Genomic DNA, 12,617 nt, shown 5'->3' on the forward strand with positions numbered 1-12,617 from the left:
ATGAGCTTCAGTCTTCCTGGTGTTTCTTAAATGATGCCTCTTACAGCGGGTCAACAGAACTTATGGCACAGGACATCTGTGATGAAAGAAAGGGAAGAAGTTTCTCCAAACCTCTGGACCCAGGAAACCCAGCTTGGTCCTGATGGTCTCCCTCACTAGTTTCTCTCCAGGGTGAATGTAGCTGTTGATACAATATGGACTCTATTATTAAATGAAAAGAACAAATTAGACTACACTACTGAAACGTTCTGCTGATGTTTTTAAAGTCTCCATGTTACCAGGCTGTAGAGGGCTCTGAAGATTTAAACAGTTTTAGATCCATTACACTCACAGTCTTATGTTAAAATCTCAAAGGACAGCATTATATTTTTGATATTAACAGTAACTCTGGGCCTCTGTAGAGTGTGCAGCTGATCTCATCGCTGTCTAAAAATGGATAAAAAAAAACATAAGTGTTGAAGACTATTAAGAGTAGCAGGTGTGTAGCATCGCTAACTAGCTAGCAACAAGCCTCCAACACAGTGCGTATGCTAGCGGCTAATCTAACTAACAAATTAACAACAGAGTGATTTTAGAACTATAAGATGATAAGCTGTGTGTCTTTTTTATAACAGTGACATGGTTGTATTTACCTTAATTAAATGAGTCGTCAGTCGCGGTAAACCAGCAAAAAAACTCGAGCAGCCGGGCTACGTAAAAAGTGTAGGGGGGCGTGTTTGCGGTGACGTCCAGCGGGTGTGTGGGCGGGAGCGTTACACAGTCGCTCCACCTCAAGTCACTACTGCGCAGACTCTGGCTCCAAATTTGCAAGATGGCAGCCTCCACAAGCGGGGTATTTTGGCTTCATTTTTGCACAATAGTAGGAGGCGGGGTCGCGTCGTCCATGTTTTCTACAGTCAATGTGTTAAACGCTGAACTGTAATCAATAAACAGCATTCTCACATAGTTACCCTGTTTCTTGTCCACGTGGCTGAGGGTGGTGTGCAGGACGTGGGCGATGGCATCCTCAGTGGATCTGTTGGGTCGGTAGGCGAACTGGAGCGGATCTGTGGTGTCTGGGATGGAGGAGGAGATGATGTTCTTCAGCAGCCTCTCAAACACCTTCATTACTACCGAGGTCAGCGCAACTGGCCGGTAATCGTTCAGGGATGAGGGTTTGCTGTTCTTGGGCACAGGGATGATGGTGGATCTTTTGAAGCATGTGGGGACCACAGACTTCGCCAGGGACTCGTTGAAGATGTAAGTGAACACACCTGCTAGCTGGTCAGCACAGCAGCGCAGCAGACGGCCCGTGATGCCGTCTGGCCCCGCCGCTTTCCTTGTGTTCACTCTCCTCAATGCCGCTCGGACGTCATGCTCCGCGAAGCTGGTCACCAGTCTCTCGCTGATGACGTCACTGTCCTCGGTAGTCAGGCGGTAGATGGCATTAGCCGCCTGGCTAACCTTGAAACGGGCGTAGAACTGGTTCAGCTCATTGGTGAATGCAGAGTCGGCGTTGATCGGTGCAGTGTCCCTGGGTTTGTAGTCCGTAATGGTGCGCAGTCCATGCCACATACTCCATGTGTCGCCCTGGTGGAAGCGGGACTCCACACGCTCCCGGTACCGGCGTTTGGCATCTCTCACCGCGCGCCGCACGCCATATGAGGCCGCTTTGTAAGCGCTCATATCGCCAGTGGCAAGACCCGCGTTGTAGGTGGCGGTCCTGGCGTTTACTGCAGCGCGGATCGATCTGTCCATCCACGGTTTCTGGTTTGGGAATGTGGTGACTCTCGCAGTGGGGATAATCTCCTCCGCTAGCATATTGACGAAGCATACTGCTACTTCCATAAACTCGTTGATGTCGACTGCGCGTGCTCTGAACATGTCCCAGTCGGCGTGCCGTCGAAAAGGCGTCCCGTAGCGTAGCTTCTGATTGGGCAGACCACCGTTTCACCTCCCTCGTGGTTACTTCTTCCCTCCGTATGTTTTGTTTATACTGGGGAATGAGGAAGATGGTGTTGTGGTCAGACTTCCCAAAAGCCGGGTGTGAGACAGCTTTGTAGCCCTGCTTGTATGGCGTGTAGCAGTGATCCAAAATTCGATCCCCCCTCGTTGGACACGAGACATGCTGGTAAAAGTTTGGCATGACTTGTCTGAGGTTCGCTTTATTAAAGTCTCCTGTTACAATGAGGGCTGCGCCCGGTTCCTTGTTTTGAAGCGAACTCAGCACATCACGTAGTTCGGACAAAGCCATACCTGTGTCCGCTTGGGGTGGGATGTAGACCGCCGTGGCGATGACCGAGGTGAACTCACGGGGCAGATAGAAAGAGCGGCACTTAATGCTCAGGAATTCCAGATGTGGCGAGCAGCTGCTGGAAAGAGTAGAAATGCTCCTGGCATCACACCACTTTCTGTTTACCATGAAGCACACTCCTCCACCTTTGGTTTTGTTCGACTTTGCCGGTCTGTCCACAAAGAATGAACGTAACGGAGTTACGGCCTGGTCCGGCACGGTGGGGGTCAGCCATGTCTCCGTGAAGCACAGAATGTTGCAGTCCCTCATGTCACGTTGGAAGGTGACTCTTGCTCTTAGGTCATCGAGCTTGTTCTCCATGGATTGTACGTTGGCCAGTAGGATACTGGGCAGTGGTGCGCGATGCGCCTGCTGTCTCAGTCTGTTCCTAATGCCAGCACGTTTCCCCCGGCGCTTCTTTGTTCTACGCCTCGGATGAGCGGCCCGTCCTTTGTTGTTCTCCGCGCCGCGTAGAATCTCTGGCGGCCAGGATGGGTCAGGTTTAAAAGTGTCCAAGATTAGATGTGCCACCTTGTCACCGATGTTTACAAGTGATCTGCCGTCGTATACTATAAGACTAGAGGATTTTGGAATGTAAATCAGTGCAAATAATAAGTAAAAAACAAGAAAAGTGGATAGTTGTAGCGGAGCGGTCAGGAAGGCGTCTGGACGTGGCCGCGCCATCTTGATGAAGATGGCGGAGCGGTCAGGAAGGCGTCTGGACGTGGCCGCGCCATCTTGATGAAGATGTGTGCCAAAGGAATTCTGCTAATCACGCTGAGGACTTTGATGTGAAGGATTTCGTTTGGTTAATGCTTGCAAATGGAAAGACCTTAGTATATACTTGTGTGAAGCTGTTCAGTTTGTGAGCGTGGCTGAGGGTGCATTCTTTTTATATTAAAAGTGAGTAGAGTTATAGAGGGTACCTTATATAGAGAGTGAACATAAAATAAGAGTTCGATTAGGTTGTAGAAATTGATGAAAAGGAGTGAAGTGAGGAGTGTGTGTGTGTAAGAAGCACTGGGTGAGTGTGTGTGTCTGTGACAGGAAGTGAAATGTTTGCAGGCAGTTTGGAGGAAATTGCCTGATGTGTGTGCAACGTGAGAGAAAGAAAGACGTCTTAAAATCTAGATCTAGAAGAAGCTTAAAGGAGGGTCAATCTCTTCCTGAAGACAGAAGACAGACAGAGCAACACCATGGACTTGAAGAATTAACAGCAGGCAAAAGACAGCAGGACTGATCTAAAACTCTGAAAGGTCCGGCAGCAAGGGCGTCGATTTGGCATGGACGGAAGGGACATGTCCCCACCAATATCCAGCGATTATTGAATTGTCCCCACCAATAATTTGATCTCTTTGAGTAAAGAAATACAAACCCAATAGAAAGAAAAAAACGATCTGTCAGCGTGCAGAAAGAGTTAAATTACGTTCTCTACTGGAGTCTTACCTCATGTGACAAATATGGCCAATGTGATTGGCTGTGCCTTTCAGCGAGCTCTGTTTAGTTTTAGCAGCGGCAAGCCTGTGCTGCGAGGACCTGCAAGGAGGAGAGGAGGATGGCAGCAAAAAGGAAGAACCTGGATATAAGAAAGTATTTTTCAAAGAAACCTGTAAGTCACTTAAAGTCAAGTTCACTCATAAAATGTGTCCGTCATAATAACGTTACAGGCAATACCAGGCCATACATGCCAACCCTCCCAATTTTCCCGGGAGAATACCGAATTTCAGTTCCCCTCCCGAAAATCTCCCGGAGCCACCATTCTCCCCACTTTCTCCCGATTTTCCACCCGGACAACAAATTTGAAAAACCATATCCTAGATTGGCCCAGCCAATTCCAGTTTCCAACAATAGCTGCTACTACTGCAGCTACTTAGTATTAATATTACTCTCATTACTCTTTCTGGGTCGCGAAATAAACTTTTAACATATTTTCAGGCGAGATTGTAGGTGTGTAAACTTCAAATAACTTAAACATGTTATTGTTTGGCCTTTTTCAGTGTTTTATTTGTTCGTGAGTAAATCGGTTTGGCTGAGATTAAAGTTATGCCGGGCTCACACTGTGCGATTTTTTCAGTCGCGCGATTCAGCTCCTGCTCAAACTGTACGATTGACTCGCAGGGGTTAGAAGTTCATAGGTCACGATGCAGGGTCTCACACTATACGGCCCGATGCTCTGATGCGACCTGAGTGCTCAAACTGTGCGTTCATAAAATGAAGGTTATAACAGAAATTCTGCCGCTCGCTCTCCCTCTCTGTCTTTCACTCACACAGACACGCACACCACCACCATCAACTTTATGAAAAACATTGATCAGGCAGCTGTGATTGAGCAGCAGTGTAGATCCAACTATTTTCACGGTTGTTTTGGTCCTGATAATTTTGTGAGGCCACATCGAAAAGGCTCGGGTGAGCTTTCCAAAGTTCTACAAGTTGTGCCTCCATCGCTTGTGTCCAGATCACACGCTGCACTGCAGTGACACCCTCACGACGGTCGGGAGGATTTCAAACAGGTTTGAAATCCTCCCGACCAAGCGATTGATGATCGGGAGCTGGTCGTGAGGTGTTAATCGCTTCTCGTTACCCCACGTACACTACACGATGCACGACGCACGATGAAGGACAAACTCGGGCCGATTGCCAAAACGGTCGCACGACTCAAAAATCGGCTCAAAATGGGTCAAAAATCGCACAGTGTGAGAGCGGCATTATTAGATTAGATTAGATTAGATTAGATTAAATAAAACTTTATTAATCCCTCGGGAGGGTTCCTCTGGGATTTTCACACAGCTGAATAAATGTCGAACAGAAAACTGATTAAACAGAAGTGTGAGATGGTCGAGAATCTACGCAAGCGTCCGGTTATATTTTATTTTATTTAGACAGCAAGGAGCAGACGCCAGAGGTGACGTAATTATGAAGGCTAGACTCCCCAATTTCACAGTCGCTCATTTCCGGTCTACCCGGCTTTCGGAGGACCCGGCCCACTTAGACCGCTATGAATTGTAATTTTAAATGTTTTTAAAGCATGTAGAATAGCATATGTAGGGAAGTATATTTCTCCTTTTTTTATCAAGAAGCAAAGACAAAAAGGAAAAAAAAAAAGAAACAGCGCAGGGTTCGGTGGTTGAATCATCCGTCCCCACCAATGCCAAAAACAAATCTACGCCCTTGGTGGGATGTAATACAGGAAAGACAGATGGTACCAACTAGTGTAAAATTTCTTCACATGCTTGAGTCATATCTCGATTCTGGTTTTAAGCCTGTTATGAAAAATAGTGAGAAACAGAAACAGAAATAAAATGGGAGAGTATAAAAGGTGTCACTGTTCTGGAGCCTAGAGTTCTCACTGGGTTGTAGGGGATCAAATACTTGTTTCACTCAAGGAGTGAATTATATAAGTTATTCTGTGTCTTTATGCTAGGCTGCTGCCTAGCAAACCAGCGAATGTCGCGCTAAGCAACAGCAGCACGTTTAAGCTTGATCAGCTGTTGTTAGAAGTTATTTAATATTACTTGTATCGGCTGATTTTTGCTGGAGCCACGGCCGTAAAGCTGCTGGTCATTACCTTTTAGGTGACGTGAATGAGTTGAAGGGAAGTTATGAACCGTTTCTGAGAGAGAAATAACACCAGGATCCTTTGTAGCTGACAGCTGGTAACTGTGCAGGGGTGGGTCTAGCAAAGTTTTGCCAGGGGGCCAGGTAGGGCATTAACAGGTAAAGGGGGCACAAAGAAATACTTTTCTTTCTTATTCTCATTTAAAATGTCTAGGTTTTATTAAATAATTATCTGGATCTTACAACTAAAGTTTTTATCTGATGTAAAATGTATAGAAATCATACATATATATACCATCAAGACAGTGTACATCACTGTCACAACAGCGTTTGTTTTCATTCAAAGGCTTTATGGCTTTAATACCTGGTGGGCCGGTCTCTAGTCAAAATGCCCGCGCCAATTTTTTTTCCCAGTCTAGCCCTGTATATATTAAAAAAAAACAAGTATATGTAAAATAATAAGAGATGGTTTGTTTTTCTGATTTGCAACCTGTAATTTATTGCAGTTAACTTCTGTTTGTTTAATTGTTTACAAAAGGTTTGAGGTGTGGAATAAACTGCAAAGGAGTTTGAAAACTGGTGTGAGGATGTGTTTATGCGGGGGGGGGGGGCGGATTTTCTGGTAAAACAAAGGGGGGCCTAGCAAAAAAATTTGGTAACCACTGCTGTAACACAACACAAGAACACACGGCCATAGCTGAGCTGGTTCCTATCAAAGACGAATGACTCACCAGGGTCCATGTCTTTATCTGCTCTGCGTCTGCTCTGAAACGGGCTGATTTTTATAGCAAGCAAGGTTTCATTTCCTCAGAAACAAAACTTTATGTTCACTGCTGAACAACAGAGGGCGACAGAGAGCAACACAAACTGTAGAGTGGTTTTGACTGGAATGTTCTTACTGGCAGAAAACTGCTCAGATGTCATTAATGAGAGACATGTTTCAGATGTGTTTGACAGATTAAATGTCAGCAATTTATTTCCAACAGTTTATATAGCAGAAATCATTTTGGGCAAACCATCAACATTTTTAACATGTCTGAGATGATAAGATATCACTTTGTTATCAGTGCATAATTATGCAGTGGAAAAGTAAAAAATAATTTGTATCATGTGTGAAAGTGTGATCACTTTCTGTTTTTACATCATTTCTGCCAGTTATAACAAGCAAAACATGTCAGACTTGGGACCCAATTATGTAAAAGCTATGATATATATATATATATATATATATTAGGGGTGCAACAATACTCGTATCGATATTGAACCGTTCAATACAGTGCTTTCGGTTCGGTACGCATATGTATCGAACAATACAAAATTTTTAATTTATTTTATCAACTTTTCTTCTGACATGCTGTCTGTGTTGAGAGCTCAGTGGATCTGCGTTCGACTACTCCGCCTAGGCTGCACTGTCGAGCGCAGATCCACTGAGCGCAGCGCAAGCTAGCGAGACAGAAGTTAGGGTCGTTGCAAGATGGCAAATTGAACCTCCCCCACCCTTATTCAGATCTGGCGTTTGGAACTATTTTGGTCTTCATATGAAGTATGACCCTGATGGTAAGCGCGTCATGGACAAAAGTAAAACAGTATGTCGAATGTGCCACGCAATGCTCAATTACATTGGTGGGAACTAGTGCATTAGCGCAGTTAGCTTGTTAACGTGTTGACGCCGTCCAGCCCCACGCATGGGGTGATCCGCGGTAGCTCGTTAACGGAGATTTGCCATGTTGTGGCGTTAACGTCATTTTAACGAGATTAACGCTGACAGCACTAGTGGGAACACAATGAATATGACTGCACATTTACGCTGACATCATTCAAGTGCAAAGACAAGTGGAAGCAGACAAAAACAACAAGCACGCATGCTACAGACTTTACCCGAGTCATTTAGACAGGCGTTAGCACGTGATTCTCCTTATGGGGACCTGATATGTTTAATATGCTGCTGAGAATATAGCCCAGAAGAAGGGTATAGTATAGCTTTTATTTTGGAAAGAGCCATTTCTCTGTAATAAACCCTCTTTTCCAAAGATGAGTGATTTCTCCATCAGATAGATTTATTTTTTTATTACTTTGTTTCAGCAACATTAAATTTAAAAACTGTACTTTTGAGTTAAAATATATATTTATAATTTTAATAAATGACAAATTAAAAAGGCATGAACACTTTTTTGTATCGAAAAAATATCGAACCGTGACACCAAAGTATCAAACCGAACCGTGAATTTTGTGTATCACTGCACCCCTAATATATATGTGTGTGTGTGTGTGTGTGTGTGTGTTATCTTTAAAAAAATGTAATAATTAAATATAATAATACAAATAACCAGAACACAACTTTAAAATGCTTTTCATTATTAGGGCTTTATTCTAAGTTGCACAATTTGACCGTGTTCATGTGCTTCGTAATAAAACACCACAGCATTACCAGCACTCTCATTTCAACCAAGCTTTACTGAAGCATGACGCTGATACTTTTGGCAACTGTTTCCAACAACAGTAATTATATCCTTTGTTATTATTATTTTTCTTTCTGATTATCATAATTTCCTGGTCTCAGATGAGAGTAGCCAAAAATCCTACAGCTCCTCCAACAGAGCCCACAGCTGCGGTGGCGGCCCCAGACAGACCTGCCATACCTGCAGAGAGAAAACAGGCTTCAGAATATCAGACAGCTGATCGAGCAGTTAGATCAAGTAACTGAGCCACAGAGAAGACAGGGAGGCTTTATCCTCACTGCAACACAGCGACATTGTTTATAAGGCCTGTTTTTTTTTTTTTGTTTTGTTTTGTTTTGTTTTTTTACCTGCTGACTGCAAAACAGCCACCAGGCTTCCTGCTGCCACTCCTCCTCCATTGGCCACAGCAGCAGCAGACATCATGCTTGCAGCGTAGGAACCAGCTGCTATTCCAGCTGAGGTGAAGCCTACAGCCCCCAGGACAATAGGAGCAGAGACCACTGCTCCACCTGACAACAGGAAGAAACACCTGGTTACTGATCATCAGGATGCTTCGAAATGAATACATGTATGATATCTGCAACTTCTACCAGCCTGAGTGATAATAAATAAATAAAAAAACAAACCTGCTTACCTGCTCCAGCTGCTATTGCTATAGCTGTCACTGGAACACAAAAAAGAAAGAAAAAAACATCTTACCTCAGCTCAGCTGTAAATATTTTGACATTGTCTGTGATGCTACAATCATGAGCTTATATGATGCAGTTATAGATAATATCAAAAAGGCAGCTGTACTCACATATACCCATTATTCCACTCAGGATGAGGAGCCTAAGACTGGATTGTGCCTTATAAACAAGTGGGAGGGTCAGCTGTTATTTCCTAGGAAACGAAACTCTTAGAGTGGGCGTCACTGGGTCTGTGAAGTAAACAACGCTTCTTCAGTCATTTTGGAACAAGTGATTCTGAGGTTGGATCTCAGGGGGTTTGGCATATCTAATTTTATTTTCATTTTACTTTTCTTTGTTATGCTTTTCATATACACTGAAGTATTTCAGGGATTTTGCAAGAGAGGAAGTTGCTTAGTCACCCTGCCTAAAATTAAAGCAGCTCCCCTTTTGTGCTTTTGATCATTAACTGGGTTCAATTTAGTAGTTTCCACGACTAAGCTCCGAGGGTCTGTTACTTTTAAATGACTTGAGTAACTTGTAAAAGCTATTTACACTCAGATTTCTACCTTTACTGTTTCACAAAGAATTAAAAGGGGGACATCCACAATTTAGACTTTCTGAATAAAGGACATTTTATTAAAGCAATTTAGCAGGGATGTATGATATCTACTATGACTTCTCCTATGAGCTTGAGTGATTAAAAAACAAAGTAAGGTTAAGTGTCTTACCTGCCCCAGCTGTGATCGCTACAGCTGTCACTGAAACACGGGAAAGAAAGAAAAAAATATCTTACCTCAGCTCAGCTGGAATTATTTAGACATTTTCTGCAATGCTATAATCATGAGTTTATATGATGTAGCTATAGATGATGTCAAAAAGGCAGCTGTACTCACTTAGACCCATTATCTCACACAGGATGAGGAGCCTAAGACTCGACTGTGCCTTATATACAAGTGTGAGGGCCAGCTGTTGTTTCTTGGGAAGTGAAAGTGATTCTGAGGTTGGATCTCAGGGGGTTGACATCCATCCATCCATTTATTATGCTTTCACACATTAAGTGGTGTATTTCTGTGATTTTGCGAGAGAGGACGTTGCTTAGTCACCTTGCCTGAACTATAAATGAACAAAAGACAGGTTATTATGCAGAGCTTGTGGACTTTATGGGCTATGCAAATGTGTGTCTCTACTATTGTGTATGGTAGGAAAATACAAGTAACTAAATACTAATACAAAGATAATATTTGTACCCAGAAGCAGCATAGTAGTTGTGGATTTTTTGAATGACGTGTATACCACATATCTGCAATAAACATCATCAGATATTTGTCTACAGTCAGAAGTAATGTCATAAGATTATGCCACTTGCTGATGTATATTAATGTGCGACTCTTGACCATGTTGTGACCTATTGTGATAAGGCAAAGCAAAGGGTTCATCAAAGGGTGCCCCTTTGCAGACAGCCCTTAGCCAGAGTCCTGACTGGCCCCTGCCTGGACCTTGGACGGTACCTGACCCTGCACCTGCTGTTTTTGGCTGGAGGACAAGTCCACCTGGTGGGGTTACTGGCCCATAAGAAGGGGCCAGAAGAGTCATCAGGGCTTTTCCCTGCTGTCTGTCCGTTGGGGTTGGTCCCAACTTGCATGCGCTTTCGGCAAACACCCTAGGGGAGCTTTTGCTTTTCCTTCTTTTTGCTGAACTTCACTGTTCAATAAAACAACTGGCATAGACCTCTGCTCTTCTCCTGTGATTTTTGTGGTTTTTGACTTTAATTGGAATTTGGGAGCTGAAATCAACCTTCTTCTAATCTGAGGAATTGCTCACACAACCTCTTGAAATTGTGACCCCACAGAGTGCAGTGGTGTATATTGTCCGGTGCTGCTGTTCACGTGTTGGCAGTTAGTATCATTTACGGAGAAACGAAAGTGGAACTTCTATTAATAATTATAAAAAGCCAGGAGGGGACGCACTGGGCAAAATAAACACCTGCACTGTGGATATCTGCGCGTAACTACGGATACACTCTGTATCATCTGAATGTGGATATATCATGGACTGGGAAGAAATATGTAAATCTTTCATATTTTACTGTTTATGTTATTATTTATTTTTCATGCAGTGTAATTTAATGAATTTCTTACTCCATGCGCGTTTTTGTTCACTCTTTGTCTTTCAATAACAGGTAAGGGAGTCGTTATAGTCGGAGGTAAGCTGTCAGATGACGTGATTCACCGCTTTCACCCAACTCACAATGCAATGCAAATCTTAAAAACGTAACTTTATTTACAGTTGAACAACTAAGACATTTTACTATTTCAAGAAATGACATTAGCTCATTTTGAATTTCATGGCAGGAACACATCACTGTCTTCTGTTTTTATTTACATTTCACAATAAACTTTTTTGTAATTAAGGTTGGTTCTTGTTACTTTTTATTTGAAAATCTTTAAATATATATATAAAATAATATTCAGGGGGTGCTGGCACTGTGGCTCTGGCTCCAGCCGCTCTGGCTGCACTGGGGTTCACTCCAGCTGGAATAGCAGCAGGCTCCATCGCTGCCAAACTGATGTCATATTTTGCAGTTGCTAATGGAGGAGGAGTTGCAGCAGGCGGTCTCATAGCAACCCTGCAGTCCTGGGGTAAACCAGATATTTTGATTTAATTAGTAAATTATTTAAACAATATTATTTAGATGTTGCAAAGAAAATTGCTTACATATTTAAATATATAAAACAGATATAATGCAAATCATATACTGTATAGAGAAGCATCAAAAAGAATAGCATAAAAGATTTACACATGAATAACAAACAGCTGATGGCGTCTATAATTTCACTGTAGGTATGGGAGGTCTGACGGGAGCTGCCACTGGAGGTTTTGCTGGTGCTGGAGGAACAGTGGGTTGGCTGCTCTCAACCATTTGTAACCAGACTGGAACGCGTTAAGATTTACATCATGAACAAATGTCAGACACTCCGCTTAAGGCAAAATTTGAAAATTAAGTTAAATATATGGTGGATTAAGATTACTGCTATTTTGAATCCATCATTTTTATATATCATTGTAGAGGATGAAGCTGTTTGATCTGAACCCAAGACTGATACGATGCACTTTCTGAATTTAATGTGAAAATAAAAATCCATGCAAAATAAAAGCATTGTTGTTTTTATTTTAAACATCATAATGTAATGCAGAAATATCAAAGACTCCATAAAAGTCCAGAAAATGTGCCAAAATTCTGACTGGGTTGTAGGGGATCAAATACCTGCTTCACCCAGTGCTATGCAAAAACGCAAAATACAAAACACGGAAAGCAAAGAAAGTAAAATGAGTTATAGAGCCCACGAATCCATCAGTTTCCAGAACGCTTACAATAATCTCCACAGAAAGACTCCTCATAATAGATGCACTGAGCTTATCCGCTGGCAGGATTATGGAAACGGATGCAAGGCTTTAAGAAATCAAAACATGAGCACCTGAATGTTAAAAAATAAATAAATCAGACTCACCTTAGTGAGGACAAAGGCATTAACACCATTCTGAAATTTAGAACTACAATTTCCTACAATAAGGTAATCAATTGACATGAAAATTTTAGTGTTGAACATAAAAAAAATCTGCACATACTTAAAAAAAGGGGGGAAAAGATTGTGTTATTAC

The 12,617-nt window shown here is 42.7% G+C and overlaps 2 protein-coding genes across 2 annotated transcripts; one reads left to right on the forward strand and one right to left on the reverse strand.

Annotated features, from left to right (window-relative positions):
- Positions 1-8,172: 8,172 nt before the first annotated feature.
- On the reverse strand, positions 8,173-9,868 carry LOC116322071 (interferon alpha-inducible protein 27-like protein 2A). The gene is made up of 6 exons (XM_039603238.1): positions 9,851-9,868; positions 9,686-9,715; positions 9,086-9,205; positions 8,921-8,950; positions 8,634-8,795; positions 8,173-8,466 (listed from the first exon to the last, which is right to left on the reverse strand). The coding sequence occupies exons 3-6, from the start codon at positions 9,093-9,095 to the stop codon at positions 8,384-8,386; spliced, it is 285 nt and encodes a 94-aa protein (XP_039459172.1). The 5' UTR covers positions 9,096-9,205; positions 9,686-9,715; positions 9,851-9,868; the 3' UTR covers positions 8,173-8,383.
- Positions 9,869-10,896: 1,028 nt separating this feature from the next.
- On the forward strand, positions 10,897-12,110 carry LOC116322077 (interferon alpha-inducible protein 27-like protein 2A). Its single transcript, XM_031742077.2, has 4 exons — positions 10,897-11,023; positions 11,137-11,160; positions 11,429-11,596; positions 11,799-12,110. The coding sequence occupies exons 1-4, from the start codon at positions 11,005-11,007 to the stop codon at positions 11,900-11,902; spliced, it is 315 nt and encodes a 104-aa protein (XP_031597937.1). The 5' UTR covers positions 10,897-11,004; the 3' UTR covers positions 11,903-12,110.
- The last annotated feature ends 507 nt before the right edge of the window (positions 12,111-12,617 follow it).

The sequence above is a fragment of the Oreochromis aureus genome, linkage group 19, assembly GCF_013358895.1.
Source record: "Oreochromis aureus strain Israel breed Guangdong linkage group 19, ZZ_aureus, whole genome shotgun sequence".
Lineage (NCBI taxonomy): Eukaryota > Metazoa > Chordata > Actinopteri > Cichliformes > Cichlidae > Oreochromis > Oreochromis aureus.

Bases quoted from the DNA above. Each gene is read 5' to 3' on its own strand.
- LOC116322077 (XM_031742077.2), top strand. The intron at 11,161-11,428 runs GTAAGCTGTCAG...AATAATATTCAG, and splicing joins GGGAGTCGTTATAGTCGGAG to GGGGTGCTGGCACTGTGGCT. The intron at 11,597-11,798 runs GTAAACCAGATA...ATTTCACTGTAG, and splicing joins AGCAACCCTGCAGTCCTGGG to GTATGGGAGGTCTGACGGGA.
- LOC116322071 (XM_039603238.1), bottom strand. The intron at 8,796-8,920 runs GTAAGCAGGTTT...TCCTGTTGTCAG, and splicing joins AGCAATAGCAGCTGGAGCAG to GTGGAGCAGTGGTCTCTGCT. The intron at 8,467-8,633 runs GTAAAAAAACAA...TTCTCTCTGCAG, and splicing joins GGCTGTTTTGCAGTCAGCAG to GTATGGCAGGTCTGTCTGGG.